We start from the raw sequence: 25,495 nt of genomic DNA, 5'->3' as shown, positions 1-25,495 counted from the left end.
CTCCTGCACCTATTTTCTATGTTTCTATGAATATAGATTCTCTGATTATTCCCTCAAGGACAGTTATTCATCAAATGTTGCCATCTTTTAGGTAATTAGTCCATGGTGGTTTGCTTGTCCTTCCGGCTGTCAATAAGACTATGGAGTCCTAATGATTTACATTATTGACTGGATGGTTGAAGTTTCGAAAACTCATTACTTCTTTTGCAACCTGAGCTATAATGTCCACAGTGTCAGATTAATGATAAATAGTAAGATTAAACGAGAACTTACCAGTTCGAAGTTTGATCATTATTTTATGAGGAGTACGTTGAGGGAATATGTGAAGAAGAACCCCGCCAGGACGCATGCGTGTCATTCTTCAAAGCAGCAGTGTGAAATCACAGATAACTGTAATGACTTAAACATAGTAAGATTAGAGAAAGAAATACCAGTTGAGTATATGATCATGGGTGGGAGCGGAGGGCACGTATTCCCTCAACGTACTCCTCATAAAATAATGATCAAACTTCGAACTGGTAAGTTCCCGTTTAATCTTACTATTTTACTTCGGAGTCACGTGAGTGACTACGTGAAGATTTCAAAGCTCTGTGATTTCATGCCGTGGAAACGAGTCCATGCATCACATCTGCCTTAATGACTGTAGGAGGAATTGTGTCAACATATTTTAGACATGAATCCGACATTGAAATCCATGAATTGATTAACACAAATTATAGCCCCTATTTATGGGGTAATTAAATTACAGAACTTAAATTGTTTCTGCAAATGTTCCAGGTTTAATGACTGGTTTATGATAAAATAGTTGGAATGTTTTTTTCCCCTGACCATCCTGATGCCTTGAGGATTTGGTCCATTGGTACATCCAACTGCATAGCTGCCGATGTAGCTGCAGCCCTGGTGGAATGAGATTTAAAATATTAGTATCCACCCCAGCCTGTGTTAGAACCTGTTTCAGCCATCTTGAGATGGTCTGGACCGACACTTTTTTGTGTGGTTGCTTATGGCTGACTAAAAGTGCCTTCTCATTGCCTCTGATGATTTTCGTTTTCTCCATATATAACGACAAATGTTTTACTATACAGAGACGATCATCTGTTAGGTAAGACCTAAATTCTATATTGAGGCCCGCTGATCCCTATCTGTTCTGTTTCACTAATTCATAAATATGAAACGTAATGTTTTCAGATGAAGAAGGCATGTTGTCCAGTCTTAATTTATGTAATGACTGTACCCTTTGTGCCGTGACCAATGCCATTAGCATGACTGTTTTTAATGTCAGTCTATGTAGGGACAGAGCTGTTGCTGGAGACCAATTCCTGAGCATCTTCAGGACAATACTCACATCCCATATTTGGGAGTACCTGGTTCTTGGGGGATTGGTATTAAAAATTCCCCTCATAAGTTTTGTCACCAGTGGGTGAGTTCCAACAGAGTGACGCTCTGTTCCTTGCCATAGCTAAGTCGATAAGGAACTTCTGGCGCAGTTGATGGCACTATAACTGAGCCCCTCATCATAATGGAGGCCTGCCAGGTATTCCAGAACAGACGGGATGTTCATATCTCTGTAGGTGATGCTGTTTTTGTTACAATACATCTCCCACTTCCTGATATAGACCAGATACTGCTTTTTGGTGGACTGTCTTTGTGCCGCCGAAATCATGTTCACTGTTCAGTCCGTCAGTCCCAGCTGTAGTAGAGGTATTTTTAAACTCTACAAATTAATAAATTCAAATAGTTATGGCATGGGTGGCTATCCCTTGTTACGGGATGAACCAACAAGTCTGGTCTATTCGGGATGGTGATACATGGTTCTAATACCATGTTCATTATCACTGGGAACCATGGTTGAGTAGGCCAATCGGGTACTACCAAAATACCAGACGCAGAGTCCTGCTGTATTTTTCTTAATACCCGACTGATGAGGCAGAAAGGAGGGAATGCATAAATAAACAATTTCCCCCCAATGCAGCGAAAATGCATCTGTCGCCACTGCCCCAGGGTCTGGTTCCCATGAACATAATTTGATAACTGGTGATTAAGCCTGGATGGGAATAGATCGATATCTGGTGTTCCATATCGTGCTGTAATATCAGCAAATACTTTTTATTCAACATCCATTCGGTGTTTTCATTAAATTTGCATGACCTGGTGTCTGCCACTAAATTTAGTTTACCTGCCAAATTGTATTAGCCAGATTGTCACATGATGTCGATTTGTTTCCACCCATGTGGTTGATATATGCTACCTCGGTGGTATTGTCAATCTGTAGTCTAACATGCTGGTGATATGACCCAGTACAATATGACTTTAGGCCATAGAATGCACCCAACATTTCCAGGTAGTTTATGCCCAGTGTTAGTAATAATGATGCCTCCTGAGCAGTCCATCTACCTCCACAGCTGGAGATGGAATTGGTGGCACCCCAACCAAGTGCACTGGCATCAGTTTGTAGCACCATAGAAGGGTTGCTGTTAATGATTGGATTGAAACAAAGCCAAATGTTATCTATCCACCATTTTAGTTCCATTATAGCTTTGATTGGTAGCTTCATTGGTCTGTCAAAATGACCAGCATTGATTTTGAGTGCTTGTATTTTTGCTCTCTGTAAATTTTGGTAATGTAAAGGTCCAAATTGTGTGGCTGGAAAAGCAGCCACCATTTTGCCAATTACTTTTGCTACCAATCTGATGGACGGTTACTGATGTCAATGAGGTTATTGCAAGCCTCTATTAAGTCTATAGCCTTTCCCTTTGGCAAATTCACCGACATGTGAACTGAGTCAATGGTGAACCCCAAATAGTCTATAGTAGTGGAAGGCGTTAATTTAGATTTAACTGGATGGATAATAAACCCCAGTTTTTCAAATAACTGTTTTGTGGCTGTTACAGTTTGTTTGGCCAATTCCAAAGTTTTGCCCACAATAGGTATGTCATCTAGATATGCCATGACCATGTGTTTTCGTTTCCGTAGAAACGCTAGGGCTGGTTTCAAAATTTTAGTGAACAGCCTGGGGGCTGATGTTAACCCATTTGGCAGCGCTCTATATTGCCAAAGCTGTCCCATCCAGTTGAATTTTAAGTAACATCTGTGGTCACCTCGTATAGGCACTGAATAGTAAGCATTTTTTAATCGATGCTAGCCATGAAGTAACCTTTGGAAATCAATTGTTTAGCAGTAACAAAGGTTTCCATTTTAAAATGAATATATTGTACAAATGTATTCAATTTGGTCAGATCTATGATGATGCCACAACCACCATCTTTTTTGATTTTGGTAAAGATATTGGACACGAATTCTAGCGGTTCGTGTTGGGATTTTTCAATTACCCCTTTTGCGTAAGGCCGCTCCAGTTCAGCCTGCACTTCTGATTTTTCTTTACCGGAAAGTACGAACATTCGGTTCGGTATATGTTGAACTGGAGGGCTGTACTTGTGTATAATTCTATTGTATATCCCTGGATACTGCTTAAATATAAGTATCGGTAGTTAACATACTCCATGCATCCAGAAAGGAGAGTAATCTCCCCCCCCCCCCCAACCTCCATGCTCCCTGCAATTTGTAGGGAACCAAACCCACCTACCTCCATAGTTACCAGTGGCAGGTTTACTTCTTTTTGTAAATCCTTCATTGATGTTTAGGCGTCGGTGTCTGGGTTTGTGGTTTGGTTGATGTTGGAGGTTTGCGTATCTTCCAAGAAGGCCGGTCTGAGCCATGGCCTAAGAAAGACTCATGTTTGGTGTACCGGACCTTCGAGCTTTCACCAGGCGGTCTTGTTCTACTGGTGGGTGCGTAAGGGTGCTGTCTATGGCCGTGTGTTGCAAAGCAGTGCCAGTGCATCCTGTTGGTCCTGCGACATGTCCTTCTCATCCACTGTGCGGGTGAAAGCTGTTATCCCCGCTGTTTAGGAGTTTCCATATACAATTATTTACTACAGGAAACATTCTGGGATATACAGTTACCCGGTGTCAGGTGTCCTCCAGGTTTTGGCCAGTCTGGTCTGGCTGTATGAAGCTGGACACCATGTCCAGTAGATTTTCACGTTCCTGCACCCCTGCACACTTGATTTCTGTTCTGCAAACCCCTCTTCAGGATCAGCCCAGAACTGACCCCCAGTACTCCCCTCTGACGAGGGAGAAGCACTGTGCAGCCCTACAAGAGGTGCTGCTGTGGGTTTTCCATAGAGCCCACAGTGAATCGACTCCATCTCCCGGAGCCTGTCACGTTGAAGCAAATGCTCCACACACCGCTCCATCGGCTCCAGCGCTCACGGTCGCTGGCCGCCCACGGCTGCTCAAAGTCGGACTCCTCTGAGTCCACGACTTTGATGGTTTTTTGTCTTGCCTTACCGCCCGGCCGCGGAGTGGATCTGGCAGGTGCGGAGGCGACATCGGGCACAGCTGATCCCATTATAGGTGATTCAAGTGTCGCTGGCCGCTGTTAGCCCACCAGCTTTGTCGCAGCCCGTTGGTTTCTCCACCTGTAATCAGCATGGGAAAACACAAAAAGACCGCAGCTCTTACCTGCAGGTCCTGGTTTAAATTGGCGCTACGGGGGAACGTCGTTCCACCCCGCCTCCTGCCGTTTTCGGCTTGTCAAAAGTCGACGGCCCCATCTGAATAGTCTCCCGCCCGGCCGTGGTGTTCTGGCCGGCGCGGGACCAAAAGTCGGCACAGCTGATCCCTTACGGGGCTTGTGCCTTCAGCTGCTGCTGGCTCCCGCAACTTCGTGGTCTTCCCCAGCCAGCTTCACTCGCAGCACTTGTGGACACTATTTTGTCCAGCTTCCCGGCTGTAAAAACAGCGCGGGTACAAAAACTACCGCAGAGTAAATCACTTACCTGCAGGTCGCGGTTTCAAACTTACTGCTGCGGGGGAACGCTCCACCCCGCCTGTCGTTTCGCAAGCTTGAATGCGATATAACACGCATGCGTCCTGGCGGGGTTCTTCTTCACGTAGTCACTCACGTGACTCCGAAGTAAAATTGCTCTGTAGCTACATACATGTCAAATTAATTGAAGTATTTGCCAATGACCCCAAAAAAAGCACAGTTCAAGAGTAACTCAGCGCGTCAGGCAGCATCTCTGGAGAACATGGATAGGGAACGTTTCGGGTTGTGACCTTTCTTCAGACCTATTCACCAATGACAGTGTGCAATAATATTTACCATGCGTGCTACTGTTCTCCTGTAAAATTAGGTTGTACAACAATTCCATCATTGCTGTATACCATTAGTAATCACTTGTGCACTGAACTCTTTTTACATGCATCACCTTTTCTTTAGTTCAGTTTAGAAATCCAGCATGGAAATAGGCCCTTCGGCTCACCAAGTCTGCACTGGCCAACAATCATCCCATACACTAGTTTTATCCTGTACTCTAGAGACAATTTACAGAAGCCAATTAACCTACAAACCTGCAAGTCTTTGCCGTGTGGGAGGTAACCGGATCACTCGGAGAAAACCCACCCAGTCACAGAGAGAACATACAAACTCTGTACAGACAGCCCCCTTATGCAGGATTCAACCCAGGTCTCTATTCGGTGGGCCGAAGGGTCTGTTTTCGCACTGTATCTCTAAAGTCTAACCAGAAAGAAACTTTGTCCATTAATGAGCAGTTGACCTGTAACCGCATGAAGGACTGAGCCAGTGCCATCTTGCATTCATCCTTGTGCATTAATATATAGAAATGACTTGGTTGTAAACGTAGATAGATGGGTTGGTTAGTTGATTAGTGAGTTTGCAGGTGCCACAAAAGCTGCTGGGGTCACAAACTGTGAGGAAAGCTGTCAAAGTATACAGTGAGATATAAATCAGCTCGAGAAATGGGCGGAGAAATGGCAGACAGTTTAATCCAAGCAAATGTGAGGTGTTGCACTTTGGGAGGTTGAGTGTAAGGAGAACATATGCAGTTAATGGCAAGATCCTTAACAGTATTGTTGTATAGTGGGGACCTTGGAGTCCAAGTCCATAATTCCCTGAGAATGGCAACACGAGTAGATAGAGTGGGAAAGAAGGCAGAAAGTATGCTTGCCTTCATTGGATGGGAATTGAGTCTAAGAGTCAGGAAATCATGTTGCAGCTTTCTAGAACTTTAGTTGGGCCCCATTTGTAGTATTGTGTGCAGTTCTGGTTGACCCAATACAGGAAGTACGTGGAGGCTTTAGTTACAGAAGAGGTTTACGGGAATGCTGCGTGGATTAGACTATATTAGCTACAAGGCGAGGTTAGAGAGATTTGGATTATTTTCTTTGGATTCAGGGGAGACCTGATAGAAGTATGTAAAATTATGAGATATATAGATGAGGTAGACAGTCCTTTTTCCTAGAGTGCAAATATCAAAGATGAGAGAGCATAGCTTGAAGGGGAAAGGGGCAAAGTTGAAAGGAGATGTGTGGGGCAAATATTTCAGTGGGTGCCTGGAACATGCTGCTGGGGTTGGTGGCGGAGGCAAATACAATAGTGGTGTTTAAGATGATTTTGGATAGGTGCAGGGAATGGAGGGATATGGATCAAGTGCAGGCAGGTGAGATTAGTTTGTCTTGGCATCATGTTCTGCTCAGACATTGTAGGCTGAAGAGCCTGTTCCTGAGCTGTTTCATGTTTTATGTTGGTACGGTTTGAAGCTTACCGCAGAGATGGGATGGGTCAGGGAAGGGAGTAACTGGTGAGAAATGAAACGTAGGTGATGTGAACCCCTTTTTATTTGACTACCACTAGAAATGAACTGTTTGTTCTTTTTGCAATAGATACATGGAGTGCACAACAGTCATGCAGGGAGCCCGTGAAAGAGGTATCGCAGTCTCTGATGCCTGTTTGATGCCTTGTACATTGGATCAATCATCTCATGGACAAACATGTTAAAAGCAGCTTGTGACTTCATGCCACTAATGCTTCAGGGCTATTTCAGTCTCTTTCCAAGAATGTGCAGTACAGATGGATGCCAGTCAGTTTATCCGCCAATCTTTGCGCTGTGCACGAGCATCCTGTTTGTTGGTTGGTGAAATCCAGTGTCTCTCTGCTGCTTCGCAGAGTATGGAGCATCTGACGCCGATTTCCATCATTACTTCTGCTCCATCATCAAACCCCGCTGAATCACCAGGAATAATCACATTTACAATATTGTGTTCGGAGTTGGGTATCCCGTTAAAGGAATGATGGGACTAGTTAGAAACATAGAAAATAGGTGCATGAGGAGGCCATTCGGCCCTTCGAGCCAGCACCGCCACTCATTGTGATCATGGCTGATCGTCCCCTATCAATAACCCGTGCCTGCCTTCTCCCCATTGGGGCATGTTGCTCAGTTCTCCTGAGATGCTGCCTGACCTGCTGAGTTACTCCAGCATTTTGAGTCTTTTTTTGGGTAAACCAGCATCTGGAATTCCTTGTGCCGACAATTAATTTAATTGAAAGCCTTTGGTTACCAATTATAAAGCTATTTAGACTCGGGATTAATGGTTGACTGGAGCAAAAACAATAGTTTAAGTTAAAAAAAAGTTTATTTTATCAAATTACTGTGAAAGTCTAATGCAAAAAAAGAGCATGTTGTGACATTAGTGTGTGTTTTCACAGTTTTTGATAATGAAATTGAATTTCTAAGTTTGAGTGTTAAAGTCTTAAATGAACATAATTCATTTAAAACTCCTAAATCAGTCTGAAGAAGGACCCAGATCCAAAATGTGTAGAAACAAATAACTGCGGATGTTTTTACTTTGCACTATTTTATATATATACACACATATTATTCACACAAAATAAACACACATAAATAGACAACGATAGTGCAAAGTTAAAAATAATGCCCAAAGTCCATATAGTTCAGAGCCTATTTGGAGGTTGTAGTGTTTAATTGCCTGATGGTTGTGGGGAAGAAGCAGCTCCTGAACCTGGACGTTACAGTTTACAGGCTCCTATATATTCTTCCCGATGGCAGAAGCTAAATGTGAGCGTGACTGACCAGGGTGGTGTGGGTCTCTGATGATGCTGGCTGCCTTTTTGGAGCAGCAGCTCTTAGAGGTCCCTTCGATGGTGGGGAGGTCAGTACCTATGATGGACTGGGCAGTGTCGATATATATATATTGGATTTTGTTGTAGTTACGGGTTTTACAGAGTCATATGTTTACATCAATGTTTTGCTGTTGCAAGGGGCTGCCGAGAACGAAGGGGGACCCAGCACAGAGAATTGCATAGAAAATAGGTGCAGGAGTAGGTCAGCATCACCATTCAATATGATCATGGCTGATCATCCAAAATCAGTACCCCGTTCCTGTTTTCTCCCCATATCTCTTGATTCCGTTAGCCCAAAGAGCTATATCCAACTCTCTCTTGAATACCGAATTAAGGGGGAACCCGGAAGGGGGCCGCCAGGACAAAGGGAGGACCCAGCGGGGGAGGGGTGCCAAGCATCAAAGGGGCTGCAGGCAGTAGATAGCAAAGATAGGACTGTTCGGTGAACGTTGGTAACTTTGTCGACGCCAGAAACGTGGCGACACATGTGTAATAATAATAATATAATAAACTTTATTTATAAAGCGCTTTAAACAACCGCAGTTGCCACAAAGTGCTGTACATGAGAAGTCATGGACAAAAAGTTATTACAAACCATTAAAAACCGTAAAACGAAGGACTAAAAACAGTAAAAATTAAAAGACATTAAAAGCACTAAGAACAGGAGCCAGTGTACTGCCTGGGTGGGGTATAAAATAACGTATCATTGAAGTAAGTATTTCATTGTTCCGTTTTGGGACATATGACAACACTCTTGATTCCTGAATTGTGATTTATAGTGGAATTGAACAGGCAACATACACTACAACTACCAGCATGCAAAGTCCAAGCGCCGGGCAATGCGTTCCCCAGCGGAGCCGAATCCGAGCAATGTTATAATTGGTAACACATTGAGAAGCGGCGTATCCATAACTGTAGCAGGAAGTGACTGACCCTTGACTCCCGAGTGATTTCCTTTTCGTTCTCTTTCAGGGGGAGATGGATCAGCGCGGGATACCGGTTTTGCAAAGAAGAGCCCAATTATTAAGTTGAAATCTAAACCAAATGAGAAGCGGGAGAGCAGGACAGGAAGCTCTCGCCGTCGCGCAGAACAGTTTGCGGGCAAGAGGAGGATTGAATCGAATATGCGAACGGTTTCCTGGCATGGGCTTGGAAAGGGCAGGATCAGCAAAAACTCCGGCGCATAACGGTGCTTCTGAATGGCTGAGACTGCCGGCTTTTTCCACGCAGCGCGGCAGCGAATCGAATCCATGAGTTGTCCACACTGCTGGCGGCAAAGCTAGAGGGGAAAGCGATGGAGAAAAGACTTGGAGCCAGGTATAGTACTGACAGCGCGCCCTTCAAACTGCTGCTGCCTTCATTTCAACTCCAAACACGTTTTAGAAATGAAATTAACCAGCTTTTATTCCCCATGAATGGTGTGCGCAACTGTGTATATATATGTGTGTCTCTGTGTGCGCGCATACATGTGTGTGTATATAATATATGTATATATGTGTATGTGTGTATACGTGCGCATACATACATACATATATATTATTCGTGTATATATTTGTGTTGGGAGGTATGAGTGCAACCCAAACTCATAGTGTTTTAGCGTTAGTAGCACTAAAAATATGAAAGCTCAGAGTTTTAGGAAGTGCTCACTGGGTCTGTGAGGATCAGTGCAGCCATAGAGTCAAACTGCAAGGAAACAGGCCCTTCCTCCATGCCGACCAAAGCCTATTTTACTGACACTTTGATATCTGGCAGAGTCGTACAACGTGAAAACCAACAACTTCGGCCAAATTTGCCACACTGACCAACATGCCCCACCTGCACTAGTCCTACCTGCCTGCATTTGGCCCACATTCTTCTAAACCCGTCCTATCCATGTACCTGTCCAAATGTTTTTTCAACACTGTGATAGTACCTCCCTCAACTACCTCCTCTGGCAGATTGTTTCATCTGCCCACCACCATTTGTGAAAGTATAAAAAAAAGATTTGCCTCTCGGGTTCCTATTAAATGGGTGGTTCCTATTAAATGGGTGGCACAGTGGCACAACGGTAGAGTCGCTGCCTTACAGTGCCAGAGACCCGGGTTCGATCCTGACTACGGGTGCTGTCTGTATGGAGTTTTTACTTTCTCCGCGTGACTGCATGGGTTTTTTTTCCCGGATGCTCTGGTCCCCCCCTCCCTCTCCCCCAAACTCAAGACATAAATATTTGTAGGTTAATAAATTGGCTTCAGTAAAATTGTAAATTGTGCCTAGTGTGTAGAATAGTGCTGGTTGGTGCGGTGGGCCGAAGGGCCTGTTTATGTTCTGTACTTCTAATGCCTAAAGTAAAGTCTAAATCTCACCCCCCCCCCCCCCCCCTCCACCCTCTCTGCAGCTTAAGTTTATCATCCACACCATCACCAACTCTGCCAATCTATGGGTCATCCACAAACTTACTGATCTTGCATCCTACATCCAGATTGTAGCCATGCATGCATATTGTAAGCAGCAAGGGGCCCAGCACTGATCCTTGTGAGACACTAGTGTAGGCATCCTTATAGTCCGTATAGTCCTTGTAAAAAGAACCCAACAAAACAATCACATCTACTTCCTAGCCCTCATTGATATGGTTTGAAGGTGGAACATTATTCCTCATTGAACATTACACCCTTTATCATGTATCTGTACTCTGTGGATGGCTCGATTGTAATTATGTATAGTATTTCTGCTGACTGGGTAATGTACAACAAAAAAGCTTTCTTGCATGCTATCCGGGGCCACATTGTGGCGCAGCGGTGGAGTTACTGCGCCAGAGACCCAGGTTCGATCCTGATCATGGGTGCTGTCTGTACGGACTTTTTATATGTTCTTGTGACCGTGTGGGTTTTCTCCGGGTGCTCCAGTTTCCTCCCACACTCCAAAGACGTGCAGATTTGAGGGATAATTGACTTCGGTAAGTTGTAAAATTGTCCCTAGCGTGTAGGATAGTGTTAGTGCATGGGGTGATCGCTGGTCGTTGCAGGTGGTGGACAAATGCGCCTGTTTCTGTGCTGTATCTCTAAAGTCTAAACCCTTTTCACTGTATCTGTAGGAAGGAACTGTAGATGCTGGTTTATACTGAAGATAGACAGAAAACTCTTTGCTGTACCTCGGTACACGCAACACTAAACTAATCTAAAATAAACTGGATGGGGAGAGTATGTTTCCAGTAGTGGGAGAGTCTAGGACTAGAGACCATAGCCGCAAAGTAAAAGGACGTACCTTTAGAAAGGAAATTAGGAATTTCTATAGTCAGAGGGTGGTGAATCTGTTGAATTCTGCCACAGTGGCTGTGGAGGCCAAGACATTGGATATTTTTATAGCAGAGATTGACAGATTCTTGATTAGTGTGGGTGTCAGTGGTTATGGGGAGAAGGCAGGAGAATGGGGTTGAGCGGGAAAGATAGATCAGCCACATTGATGGGCCGAATGGCCTTATTCGTTCCCATAACTTATGAACTGAAGCTGCTGGTAGTAAGAATGTTATTGTTCTTTTGTCAGTCCTTGGAATTTATCTGCCATTACACTATGAAGTGGAGGAGCCTGATAGTTTTGTAGGCTTACAGATCTATATACTCCATCAAAAAGCTGCCCATGACACTCCTCAAAAAATTCTGCCTATGAACAAGCTGTTATAAGATGACTGATCCATCCTATCAACAACTAGAGAGCGTGTTCTGAGTTACCAAATATTTAATTGGCGACCCTTGGACTTTCATTAATCGGACTGTGCTGGACTTGCACTATTCCCTTTATCCTGTATGTGTGCACTGTGGATGGCTTGATTGAAATCATGCACAGTCTTTCCGCTGACTGGTTGGCACACAACAAATAGATTTTCAGTGTACTTCGGTACGTGTGACAATAAAATAAACAAAACTATACTAAACTAAACTTTAGCACTTCATAACATTTAAGAGACAATTGGCCAGGTGCATGGATAGGACAGGTTTAGAGGGTTATGGGCCAAGCATGGGCATGTGGGACTAAAATAGATGGGGTATGTTAGTAGGTATGGGCAAGTTGGGTGGAAGAGCCTGTGTCCATGCTGTACGACTATTAAGGCAAACCATTAATATTTGGGAAATTGAAATCCCCCAATTATATCTATTGCATCTGCCCACATGTCTGTTCCTCTATCCCCTGTTGACCCTTAAAGTCTGCAATGTACCAATGTACAGGATGCAGCAATACATGCTAAAAGGCCATCATGCTAAAAGCCCATTAGCACCTTTACCTGGCTGTAAGATGTTAGATAAAGTAAATCACAAACCTTATTTACTTGCAAAACCAATCGCCACAATTCAAATGTCATCAGTACATGGATCTTTGAGATGTGATTCTGAAAGTCTTTTTACGTATGTGAATTGTGCAGACATAACTCTGGATGTCATTTAATGCCGCCTCATTGAGCAATTGAACTATTTAAAGACGCTTGTTCCAACTGCTGACTGAACTAGATTTTTCAAATCCCTAAATGAATACACCCATTGTTGCTGCATATTGATTTGCAAAGAAGCTTCAGATATCACTGCATGTGCTTTATAATCTCGTGTTCGCTTGTTTTAGGAACATTTCAGTCGTAGAGCATGGAAATGGACCAGGCCCTACTTGCCCGCTGACCAGATTAGATTAGATCCTTTATTTGTCATTCAGACCTTTCGGTCTGAACGAAATGTCGTTCCCTGCAGCCATACATATAATAATAAACAAAACACACAATAAATACAAATTAACATCCACCACAGTGAGTTCACCAGCCACCTCCTCACTGTGATGGAGGCAAAAGTCTTAAAGTTACTGTCTCTTCCCTCCTCATTCTCCCTCTGCGCTGAGGCGATATGTTGCTACCCCACCGGGCGATGGTAGTCAGTCCCGCGGCTCAACCGAGCTCCGCGAACGGGCCGGTTCAAGCTCCGCGGCCCGGGGTGGTCGAAGCTGCCGCCCTCCAGTCCAGCGGACGCAGCTGTTGCCGCGGGAGCTCCGGAAACAGGCACCAGCTTGTGACCTGCGAGCTCCCAACGATGTCGTCCACTGGCCCGCGGCCGAGCCCCGGATTCAGGTCGCCGCCGCTGGAACGCCAGAACGCTGCCTCAGCCACCGGAGCACCTTCTCAGCCCCGAGTCGTGCCGCTGCCACCGGAGTGCCGTCTCAGCCCAGTGCCGGGCCGCTCTCACCGGAGCACCGTCTCAGCCCCACGCCAGGCTGCCCTCACCGGAGCGCCATCCCAGCCCCGAGCCGGGCCACCCTCACCGGAGCGCCATCCCAGCCCCGAGCCGGGCCGCCCTCACTGGAGCGCCATCCCAGCCCCGAGCCGGGCCACCCTCACCGGAGCACCATCCCAGCCCCGAGCCGGGCCACCCTCACCGGAGCGCCATCCCAGCCCCGAGCCGGGCCGCCCTCACTGGAGCGCCATCCCAGCCCCGAGCCGGGCCGCCCTCATTGGAGCGCCATCCCAGCCCCGAGCCGGGCTGCCCTCACCGGAGCACCGTCCCAGCCCCGGGCCAGGCCGCCCTCACTAGAGCACTGTCCCAGCCCCGAGCCAGGCCGCCCTCACCGGAGCACCGTCCCAGCCCCGCGCCGGGCTGCCCTCACCGGATCACCGTCCCAGCCCCGCGCCGGGCTGCCCTCACAGAGCACCGGCTCAGCCCCGGGTTGTGCCGCTGCCACTGGAACGCCGGAACGCCGCTGCAGCTCCGAAGACGGCCAGCCTCACGTTGGTAAGTCCTGGCTGGCTCTGCTTCCGGAGCCTTGAGGTCGGTCGCAGGTTGGAGACCGCCAGCTCCGCCATTAGGCCTCAGCGCAGACGGAGGCAGAGAAGGGGGGATATGACAGAAAGAGTCGCATTCCCCCGAAGGAAGAGACAGAAAAACATGTTTCACCCCCCCCCCCACACATAACATAACCTAATAACCAAAATTTAACTAAAACAAGACAAAAAAAACAACAAAAAGTAAAGACAGACGGACTGCAGGCGAGCCGCAGCCGTTCAACAGCGCCGCCACTTCCACATCTACACAAGTCTCACCTACCTGCATTTGGCTCGTATCCCTCCAAACATTTCTATCCATTACCCTGTCCAGAGGAACTATTTATAGGATAGGAAAGATTTAGAGGGATATGGGCCAAATGTGGGCAGTGGGACGTGTATAGATGGGACATCTTGGTCCGCGTGGGCTATGTAGGCTGAAGGGCCTGTTTCAATGCTGTATGACGGAGTCTAAATAGTTGACCAGGTCAAAGCTAATCTAACTCATTTGGTTCTCTCAATCAAATTATTGATACCAGTTGTGAACAGTTGTGGTCTCAGGAATTTGTGGGGGGGGGAATTTTGTCTGGATTAATGGTCCGGATCACCAGTTTTGCTGGAAAATCAGTGGTGGACCTGTACCATGGTTAGGTTTAAAAATATAACTGTGGCAATGCCAGTTTCCTCGACCTCACCCCCCCACCCCCCCACCCCCCCCCCCCCCCCATTAACCCCCCCACTCCCCACCCCCACTAACCCCCCCTCTCCCCCCAACCCCCCCACTAATCCCCCCCCCCCCCACTACTACTACCACTTTGTTGTTGCCGATACCAAAAATACAATGCTTTGTTTTAAAAGGTTGCCAAGTGTCACTGTTCAGCATGAATATATCGGGAACAAAGTGTATGAGGTTACATCGTTTGCATCTGTTCAAGAGATCAAGGAGTTAATCTTTGTGGAAACAGATTTCCCTGCTTCTGAACAGAGGCTGCTGCACAATGGGAAAGAGGTAACTTTGGTTTTGAACTCTGTGTGTATGCATGTGTGAGATGATACTTTATTGTCACTTGTACCTAGGTACAGTGAAATGCTTTGTTTTTACATACAAAGTACACAAAAGAGTTGCCACAAGGTCACAGACAAATTCACAAAAAATACCCATCCCTTCTTCGTTCCCCATACCGGGGTCCCGCTTAGTGCTTGCTGCCCCCCCACGCCTGGCCCCCCTTAGTCCTCGGCGTGTGTGTGTGTTAATGGTGCAGTAACGTGATTGTGGTTTTTTTTTTCAATTATCTGTGAAACCTCCAGAGTACATTTGACAGAATCTGAAATGGACGGCTTGGATTGGCAATGCTAACTCTAACCACCCCACTTCTCCCACCTTTTCAACCTCTCATTGCAACCACAGCCTTAATTCAGTCTGAGGGTCTCTTTACCTTTGCTGTTTCTTAACCTTTTTATTACTAAACAGAAAGTGGACATTTTCTCCAACTCCACTGGGTTAATATTAAGCTTGTGATCTGACTCATCACTGGCTTGCTGACGTGCTTTCATCCCTTTTTTGGTGCACTGCTGCCTCCCTACAAAATGGCTATAACTGAGGAGAATCTTCCTACTTTTCTCTTCATATCTTCGGGCTTTTACAATTGAGATCTCTCTCAGTATTTGATAATCTCACTAGAGAAGTTGGCCAACACTTATACTTTGTTAAAGTTCAGAGATACAGTGTGGAAACAGGCCCTTCGGCCCACTGAGTGTGCACCAAGCAGCCATCACCTACAAGGCTGCACATCTTTGGAGTGTGGGAGGCGACTGGAGCACCTGGAGAAACACCACGCGGTCACGGGGAGAACGTACAAACTCCGTAGAGACAGCACCCGTAGTCAGGATCGAACTCGGATCTTCAAGATTTCTCATATTTCTATTTATTTTATAGTGTGTACAATATTGTCCAATTATAGTGGGAAATTAAGGTGGATTTCATCAAAAATTCCTGCAACTTGCACAAACCAAATTGCCATCCTCGGGTGTAGAAACAAGAAACTGCAGATGCTGGTTTATACTAAATATAGCCTGATGGCTGTAGGGAAGAAGCTGTTCCTGAACCTAGACGTTACAGTTTTCAGGCTTCTGTTCCTTCTTCCCGATGGCAGTAGTGAAATGAGTTTGTGGCCAGGATAGTGTGGGTATCTGATGATGCTGGCTGCCTTTTTGAGGCAGCGACTCTGGTAAATCCCTTCGATGGTGCGGAGGTCAGAGCCGGTGATGGACTGGGCAGTGTTCACAACTTTTTTGCAGTCTTCACTCCCCGGCATTTAAGTTGCCAAACAAGGCCTTGATGCAACCAGCTCTCTACTGTACACCTGTAGAAGGTCGAGAGAATCCTCTCTGACATACCAAATCTCCGTAATCTTCTCAGGAAGTAGAGTCGTTAATGTGCTTTCTTCATAATTGCATCAGTGTGCTGGGTCCAGGAAGGATCTTCAGAAATATACACGCTTAGGAATTTGAAGTTTTTGACTCTCTCCACCATCGTTGATATACACAGGATTGTGATCCTCATCCTTCCTCTTCCAAAGTCCACAATAAGTTCATTAGTTTTACTGATATTGAGAGCCAGGTTGTTGTGCTGGCACCATTTGGTCAATCGGCCGATCCCACTTCTATTCTATACGAATCACCATCTGTAATTCGTCCAACAACGGTGGTGTCGTCGGCGAACTTGAAGATGGAGTTCGCACTGTGTCCGGCTACACAGTCATGAGTATAGAGTGAGTAGAGTAGGGGGCTGAGCACGCAGCCTTGAAGTGCTCCTGTACTGATTGTTAATGAGGAAGAAGTGTTTATGTCAATTCGATCAGACTGATCTGTGGATGAGGAAGTCGAGGATCCAATTGCAGAGGGATGCACAGAGACCTAGTTCCGTGAGCTTGGTAAATCAGCTTGGAGGGGATGATGGTCTTGAACGCTGAGCTGCAGCCTATAAACAACAGCCTGACATAAGTTTTTTTTATTGTCCAATTGGTCCAGTGCAGAGTGGAGAGCCAGTGAGATCGCATCCTCCGTTGATCTGTTGTGGCAGAAGGTGAACTGCAGTGGGTCAAGCAGGAACAGGGGGATACGGGACCTGAATGTGTGGCTGCGGAACTGGTGCAGGGGGCAGGGATTTAGATTCTTAGATCAATGGGATCTGTTTTGGAGTAAGGGGGAACTGTACAAAAGGGACGGATTGCTTCTTAACAGGTGGGGGACCAGCATTCTGGCAGGCAGGTTTGCCACTGCTACACGGGTGGTTTTAAACTGAATAAGGTGGGGGGGGGGGGGGGGGGTGTCAAATGGGATAGTCGAGGACGGAGTTAAAGGGAAAGAGAGTAAAGGGATGGTTAATGACCCCCAGAATAACGGGAAAGGAAGCTCACAAAGGGATAGGAGGGTATGGCCAAGTGTAATAGGGATCGATGTGAAAGGTGAGAATCATAAGGAATTAAAAGTATTTTATATGAATGCACGAAGTATAAGAAGTAAAGTAGATGAGCTTGAGGCTCAGTTAGAGGTTGGTAGATATGACATTGTGGGGATTACTGAGACGTGGCTGCAGGAGGATCGGGCCTGGGAACTTAATATTCAGGGTTATAGAGAAAGGACAGGCAGGTAGGCAGAGGAGGGGGGGTAGCTCTGCTGGTGAGGGATGGAATTCAGTCTCTTGCGAGGGAAGACATAGGGACTGACGAGGTAGAGTCACGGTGGATTGAGTTGAGGAATTGTAAAGGCACTAAGAAACTAATTGGTGTTATCTACAGACCCCCAAAATAGTAGGCCGGATGTAGGGTGTAAGTTGCAGCAGGAGTTAAAACTGGCATGTAACAAAGGTAATGCCACTGTGGTGATGGGGGATTTCAATATGCAGGTAGACTGGGAAAATCAGGTTGGTTCAGGACCCCAAGAAAGAGAGTTTGTAGAATGCCTCCGAGATGGATTCTTAGAGCAGCTTGTAATGGAGCCGACCAGAAAAAAGGCAATTCTGGATTTAGTGTTGTCAAATGAACCAGATATGATAAGAGAACTCAAGGTAAAGGAACCGTTTGGAGGTAGTGATCATAATATGATTAGTTTTAATCTGCAATTTGAGAAGGAGAAGGTTAAATCGGAAGTGGCAGTGATGCAGTTGAACAAAGGGGACTATGAAGGCATGAGAGAGGAGCTGGCAAAGGTAGACTGGAAAGGGATCCTAGCAGGAATGACGGTGGAACAGCAATGGCAGGAACTTCTGGGCATAATCCGGAATATGCAGGATCATTTAATTCCAAAAAGGAAGAAAGATTCTAAGGGGAGTAGGAGGCAACTGTGGCTGACAAGAGAAAATAGGGATAGAATAAAACTAAAAGAAAAGATGTATAACACAGCAAAGAGTAGCCGGAAGACAGAGAATTGGGAAACTTTCATAGGACAACAGAAGGAAACTAAACTGGCAATACGGGCTGAAAAGATGAAGTACGAAGGGAAGCTGGTCAGGAATATAAAGAAGGACAGTAAAAGCTTCTTTAGATATGTTAAGGGAAAAAAGAGTAGCAAAGTCAAATGTGGGTCCCTTGAAGGCAGACACGGGTGAAATTATTATGGGCAACAAGGAAATGACAGAAGGGTTGAATAGGTACTTCGGATCCGTCTTCACTAAGGAAGACAAAAACAATCTCCCAGATGTACTGGAGGACAGAGGATCTAAGGGGGTAGAGGAACTGAAAGAGATTTTCATTAGGCGAGAAATAGTATTGGGTAGTCTAATGGGACTGAAGGATGATAAATCCCCTGGACCTGATGGTCTGCATCCTAGGGTCCTCGGGGAGGTGGCTCTAGAAATAGTGGACGCATTGGTGATCATTTTCCAATGTTCAATAGATTCAGGATCAGTTCCTGTGTATTGGAGGATAGCTAATGTTATCCCACTTTTCAAGAAAGGAGCGAGAGAGAAAACAGGGAATTACAGACCAGTTAGCCTGACTTCGGTGGTGGGAAAGATGCTGGAGTCAATTATTAAAGAGGTAATAATGGGCATTTGGATAGCAGTAAAAGGATTAGTCCAAGTCAACATGGATTTATGAAAGGGAAATCATGCTTCACTAATCTTCTGGAATTTTTTGACGATGTGACAAGTAAAATGGATGAAGGGGTGCCAGTGGATGTAGTGTATCTAGACTTTCAGAAAGCCTTTGATAAGGTCCCGCACGGGAGACTGGTGACTAAAATTAGAGCACATGGTATTGGGGGTAGGGTGTTGACATGGATAGAAAATTGGTTGGCAGACCGGAAGCAAAGAGTAGGAGTGAACGGGTCCTTTTCAGAATGGCAGGCAGTGGCGAGTGGAGTGCCGCAAGGCTCAGTGTTGGGGCCGCAGCTGTTTACCATATATATTAATGATTTGGAAGAGGGAATTAGGAGCAACACTAGCAAGTTTGCGGATGACACAAAGCTGGGTGGCAGTGTGAACTGTGAAGAGGATGTTAGGAGGTTGCAGGGTGACCTGGACAGGTTGAGTGAGTGGGCAGATGCATGGCAGATGCAGTATAATATAGATAAATGTGAGGTTATCCACTTTGGTGGCAAAAACAAGGGGGCAGATTATTATATCAATGGGGTTAGGTTAGGTAAGGGGGAGGTGCAGCGAGACCTGGGTGTCCTTGTACACTGGTCACTGAAAGTTGGCATGCAGGTACAGCAGGCAGTGAAGAAAGCTAATGGAATGTTGGCCTTTATAACGAGGATTTCAGTATAGGAGTAAAGAGGTTCTTCTGCAGTTGTTTAGGGCTCTGGTGAGACCACATCTGGAGTATTGTGTACGGTTTTGGTCTCCTAATTTGAGGAAGGACATCCTTGTGATTGAGGCAGTGTAGCGTAGGTTCACGAGATTGATCCCTGGGATGGCGGGACTGTCATATGAGGAAAGATTGAAAAGACTAGGCTTGTATTCACTGGAGTTTAGAAGGATGAGGGGGATCTTATAAAAACATATAAAATTATAAAAGGACTGGACAAGCTGGATGCAAGAAAAATGTTCCCAATGTTGGGCGAGTACAGAACCAGGGGACACAGTCTTAGAATAAAGGGTAGGTCATTTAAGACTGAGGTGAGAAAAAACGTTTTCACTCACAGTTGTGAATTTATGGAATTCCCTGCCACAGAGGGCAGTGGAGGCAAGTCACTGGATGGATTTAAGAGAGAGTTAGATAGGGCTCTAGGGGCTAGTGGAGTTGAGGGATATGGGGAGAAGGCAGGCACGGGTTATTGATAGGGGACGATCAGCCATGATCGCAATTAATGGCGGTGCTGGCTCGAAGGGCCTAATGGCCTCCTCCTGCACCTATTTTCTATGTTTCTATGTTTCTTGTTGAGGTAGGAGTTGATATGCACCATAACCAACCTCTCAAAGCACTTCATCACCACAGACGTTAGTGCCACTGATTGATAGCCATTGAAGCACGTCATCTTACTCTTCTTGAGCACCGGTATTATTGATGCCCTCTTAAAGCAGGTGGGAACCTCAGACCTCAGTAGTGTGAGGTTGAAAATGTCCGCAAAGACTCCAGCCTGTTAGTCTGCATAGGTTTTGAGAACTCGACCGGGTATACCATCAGGTTCAGACGTTTTCTGAGGGTCACCCCCCTGAAGGATCTTCTAACATCAGCCTCTGTGGCTGTGACTTTAATACCAACAGGGTATATGGGGGCTTCGGAAGGCACATCAGTGTTTTCCCTATCAAAGCGTGCGTAGAACGCATTGAGCTCATCAGGGCGTGATGCTTCGCTGTCGCTTGAGCTGCCTCCTGATTTCGCTTTGTAGGATGTGATGGCATTCAAGCCCTGCCACAGTTGCAGAACATCCGTCTCATCCTCCAGCTTAGAGCGAATGTCCCTTTTGATCTTTTTGATGGCCCTGTCAAGGTCGTAACTGGACTTCTTACAGACCTCTGCGTCACCAGACCTGAATGCCCGGGATCTGGTCCTCAGAAGAATGTGGATATCCTGGTTCATCCAAGGCTTCTGGTTAGGAAACACTCGGATGGTTTTTGTATGAACACAGTCTTCCACGCATTTCCTTATGAAGTCTGTAACGACTGTAGCGTATTAATTCAGGTCCGTTGCCGAGTCCTTGAATATTGCCCAGTCTACTGACTCCAAGCAGTCCCTAAGTTGTTCCTCTGCCTCCCTGACCAGCTCTGTATCTGCACTGTATCTCTAAACTAAACTAAATTAAAGGATCCCGACCCAAAACATCACCCATCCTTTTTCTCTAAAGATGCTGCCTGAACAGCTGGGTTGCTTGAGCTCTTTGTGTCCATTTGCCATTCTTCGGATTAGTTCAAATCTCTGGTGCGAGTAGTGATCTCAAGTCCCATTTCATTGTCCATTTCTGTCACTTATCCTCTCCCTATCAAGGAGACACAAGAGACTGTAGATGCTGCAATCTGGAGAGACTCAGTAGGCCCAGCAGTATCTGTTGGGTCAAAGACATTGTCGACGTTTTGGGTTGAAACCCTGCATCATGAGCCTTGATACATGTTTTTGAACAAACCATTGACAATTCCTTTCCCTTCCTCCCCCCCCCCCCCCCCCCTCCCCCCCCCTCCATGGATGCTGCTCGATTTGCTGTGTTCCTCCTGCTCTTCCTATCAAACCGTTCTCTTTAAACTTCATCGCTTGAGCTCCATTCCTCTGTGGAATTTTGATTGTTATTCATTATGCATGGAAATGGATTAACTTTCAAATACTGCAAAGTAATTGTTATTTTAGCCACATTTGTGAAATTAAAGTCATATTAATTCTGCAATTATTTTGCAGGAAATCTAGACTGATGTATGAATATATCCTGATATAATGGCCTCTATTTAAATTGGATTATAGAATGCTGCATCTGTTTTATGTATCATATGTAAAATACATTCTTGGAGCAGAATTAGCCCTTTCAGACCATCATGTCAACTCTGCCATTCAATCATGGCTGATCTATCTTTCCCTCTCAACCCCACTCTCCTGCCTTCTCCCCATAACCTGTGACATCCATAGTGATCAAGAATCTATCAATCTGCGCCTCAAAAATACCCATTGATTTGGCCTGCACAACCTTCTGTGGCAATGAATTCCACAGATTCACCAACCAATGACTAAAGAAATACAAGATTCCAACATCTGTAGTTCCTTTAGTCTACAATCTTTATTAAATATCTGGGCCTTCGCCCCATAACCCTCGACATCCTTACTAATCAAGAATCTGTCCATCTCTGCCTTAAAAATATCCATTGACTTGGCCTCCATGGCCTCCTGTGGCAATGAATTCCACAGATTCACCCACCCTCTGATCTTTTGTATGTTTATTGCAGTTTACACAAGGATACAGTTTGCCTGTACAGTCATTATGATTTTAATATATTGATTCAAAAATTAGAGTGCTGGAATGTTATCTTGTTCTCTCCTCTAGCTGGAAGACTCAACACAGATTGGGAGTTTGTTACAATCTGGGACCCACAAGATTAATTTGAAATTGCAAGGAAGAGGGCTGAAAGGAGGAGGTAATTGTTGTGGAGAATGTCATTCATTGTATAAGAGGATGACACATTTAATGCATATAGATCTTTAACAGAATAATTGATAAATTCGCAATTGATAATCTGTGGCAATTTAGAATTGATCGTGGGTGCACTGGAAGGATAACAGTACAGAGGCATTATGTTCATAAATCCTCTTGGTAATGCCCTGAAACGTCTGGGTGGTTTTAACAGTATCTTTTTATATCAGTTTAAATGTGCCATTTTAAACTATTTTAGTTTTAGATTAGAGATGCAGCAGAAAAGGGCCCGGCCCGTTGGCCAACCGAGTCCATGCCGACCATCGATCACCAGTTCATACCCTTATGAAGAAGGGCCCTGACCCGAAACATCACCTATCCATGTTCTCCAGAGATGCCATCTGACCTGCTGCGTTACTCCAGCACTCCAGCACTTTGTGTCTGTTTTGTAAACCAGTATCTGCAGTTCCTTGTTTCTGTGCTAGTTCTATGTTATCTCATTTTCTGGCCCGCTCCCTACACACTAGGGGCGATTTACAGTGGGCCAATTAACCTACAAACCTGCATGTCTTTAGGATGCTGGAGGAAATCCATGCAATTGCAGGGAGAACATGCAAAGTCCACACAAACAGCATCCGAGGTCAGGAATGAACCTGCGTCTCTGACGATGTGATGCAGCAGCTCTATCGGCTGTGTGCCATTATTGTTTTTTTCTTTACCCCTTCTTATCCATGTATATCTAGTCAGGAGAATGTAGTCGTAAATGTTCTTTCAAGGTAAATCAATACTCTTGAACTGTGTGGATCCCGGTTTAACAAAAGCTGGTTATGTTACTCAAATGATGAATACTATTTGTTGTTGTTTTTTTCCAACAGGCAGGTTTGGACAGACAACACCTCCGCTTGTAGATTTCCTCAAGGATATTCTGAGACGATATCCCGAAGGAGGGCAGATTCTTAAGGTGAGACTCGTTCTACCTGTAGAGGGTTTTTTTTAGAGATACAGCAAGCAAACAGGCCCTTCGGCCCACCGAGTCCATACTGACCATCGATCACCTGTTCTCATTAGTTCTACGTTATCGCACTTTCTCATCCACTCCCTGCACACGAGGAACAATTTATAAGCTCCAATTAACCTACAAACCAGCATGTCTTTGGTTTGTGGGAGGAAACCGGAGCACCCAGAGGAAATCCACTCGGTCACAGTGAGAGCGTGCAAACTCCACACAGATGGCTCACGAGGTTGGGATCGAACCCAGGCTTCTGTTGCTGTGACACAGCCGCTCTACCAGTTGCACCACTGTGTGCCACCCTGAGTTATATCCTGTAACACACACATCTCCTTTTTCCCAGCTTGGACTGCTTACACAAAGTATTCATTGAAAACAGTGCGTCATACAGAGATCTCAAAGTTGGTAATTTAATGAGAATGGTCATTTATTTCGGAGGCGATCACTGGGATCCTATAATTCCAGGAGTTGCAGTGGTTTGTGAAAGTGAAATAAGATAAGATGTTCTTTAGGACCAAATCCTCAGCAACAACTCGTGTAACGATTATTGGAAAGATGGGGTAAATGGCATTGAGTAAGGAACAGTTTTAATAATCGAGGATAAACTCACTAGCTATGAACGAGCATTCAGCAAGTTTATCTTGATTAGTATGGGTACCTGGGGGTTACGAGGAGAAGGCGGGAGAATGGGAATGAGAGGGAAAGATAGACCAGCCATGATTGAATGTTGGAGAGACTTGACGGGCTGAACATATGAACTTGATTTTTGCCAGAGTGGAATCATCCAGGACGAGAGGGTACAGCTTTAAGGTGAGAGGGGGAAAGTTTAACTGAGATGTGCGGGGCAAGTTTGTTTTTTAATATACAGAGGATGATGGGTGCCTGGTATGAGCTGCTAGGGTTGGTGGTGGAGGCAGATACAATAGTGGTGCTGGAGGCTTTTAGATAGGGTACTATCATGTGTAGGCAGATGAGATCAGTTTAACAGTGGTATGGGGCTTTTGGGTAGGGAATGGATTATGTACAGGCAGATAAGAGTTGGTCTTAGCATCAGGTTCGGCACAAATATTGTGGGCTGAAGAACCTGTTCCTGTGCTGTATTTTTCTAAGTTCTATACTGTATGATATGGGAGCCATTTCTTTCAGCTAATTAAGGAGGAGTGAGTAGTTTAATTAACCTCTCGTTTGATTTATTTTAGTTTAGTTGAGAGATACAGTGTAGATACAGGCCCTTCGGCCCACCGAGTCTGCACCGACCAGTGGTCCCCGCACACTAACAGCATCCCACACACACTAGGGACAATTTATATTTATGCCAAGCCAATTAACCTACAAACCTGTATGACTTTGGAGTGTGGGAGGAAACACTTTTATATTGAACACATTGGACATCTTGAACTGACATTAGAGTTTAGTTTAGAGATACAGCGTGGAAACGGGCTAATCGGCCCACCAAGTCTGTGCTGACCAACAATCACCCGTACACTTGTTCTATCCTACACACTCCAGACAATTTACAGAAGCGAATTAACCTACAAACCTGCACATCATTGGAGTGTGGGAGAAAACCGGAGCACACGGAGAAAACCCACGCGTTCACGGGGATAACATACAAACTGTACAGACAGCACCTGTAGAGAGGATCAAACCTGGGTCTCTGGCGCTGTAAGGCAGCAACTCTGTTGCCGCGCCATTGTGCTGCCCTAACATCTTCAACTTGTTACAGAGCTGTGAATGAAGCTCTGAAAATATCAAAGCCTGCTGAAGTGGCTTTAGTAGGTTAATTAACATTCTGTGGTCAAATTACTGGCATACTACACATAGATCAACTAATCTGCAGTCGCTGGATCACAAAACAGCTAACAGTAACAGCTGGGGAATATAATGAAATAAATCTGGAATTTAACAAAAACTCTTCTTTTATTCATTACCAGATTTACAGTGGAGAGCTTTTCAGATTCAGATTCAATTTTAATTGTCATTGTCAGTGTACAGTACAGAGACAACGAAATGCATTTAGCATCTCCCTGGAAGAGCGACATAGCAAATGATTTAAATAAATAATAATAAGTGATAATAAGTGTCCGGGGGGTGAGGGGGTGATTGGCAGTCACCGAGGTACGTTGTTGAGTAGAGTGACAGCCGCCGGGAAGAAGCTG

General features: G+C 45.4%; 1 protein-coding gene across 1 annotated transcript in view; it reads left to right on the top strand.

The window, feature by feature from the left end:
* Positions 1-25,495, top strand: part of sacs (sacsin molecular chaperone) — a 77,211-nt gene that overhangs the window by 6,566 nt on the left and 45,150 nt on the right. The window contains 4 exon segments of the mRNA XM_033022756.1: positions 8,977-9,321; positions 14,630-14,780; positions 22,241-22,331; positions 23,203-23,288. Coding sequence (XP_032878647.1) covers positions 9,299-9,321; positions 14,630-14,780; positions 22,241-22,331; positions 23,203-23,288 — 351 coding nt within the window. The 5' untranslated portion in view covers positions 8,977-9,298.

Source organism: Amblyraja radiata, chromosome 6 (genome assembly GCF_010909765.2).
Source record: "Amblyraja radiata isolate CabotCenter1 chromosome 6, sAmbRad1.1.pri, whole genome shotgun sequence".
Classification (NCBI taxonomy): Eukaryota; Metazoa; Chordata; class Chondrichthyes; order Rajiformes; family Rajidae; genus Amblyraja; species Amblyraja radiata.
This window is presented reverse-complemented; position numbering and strand designations above follow the sequence as displayed.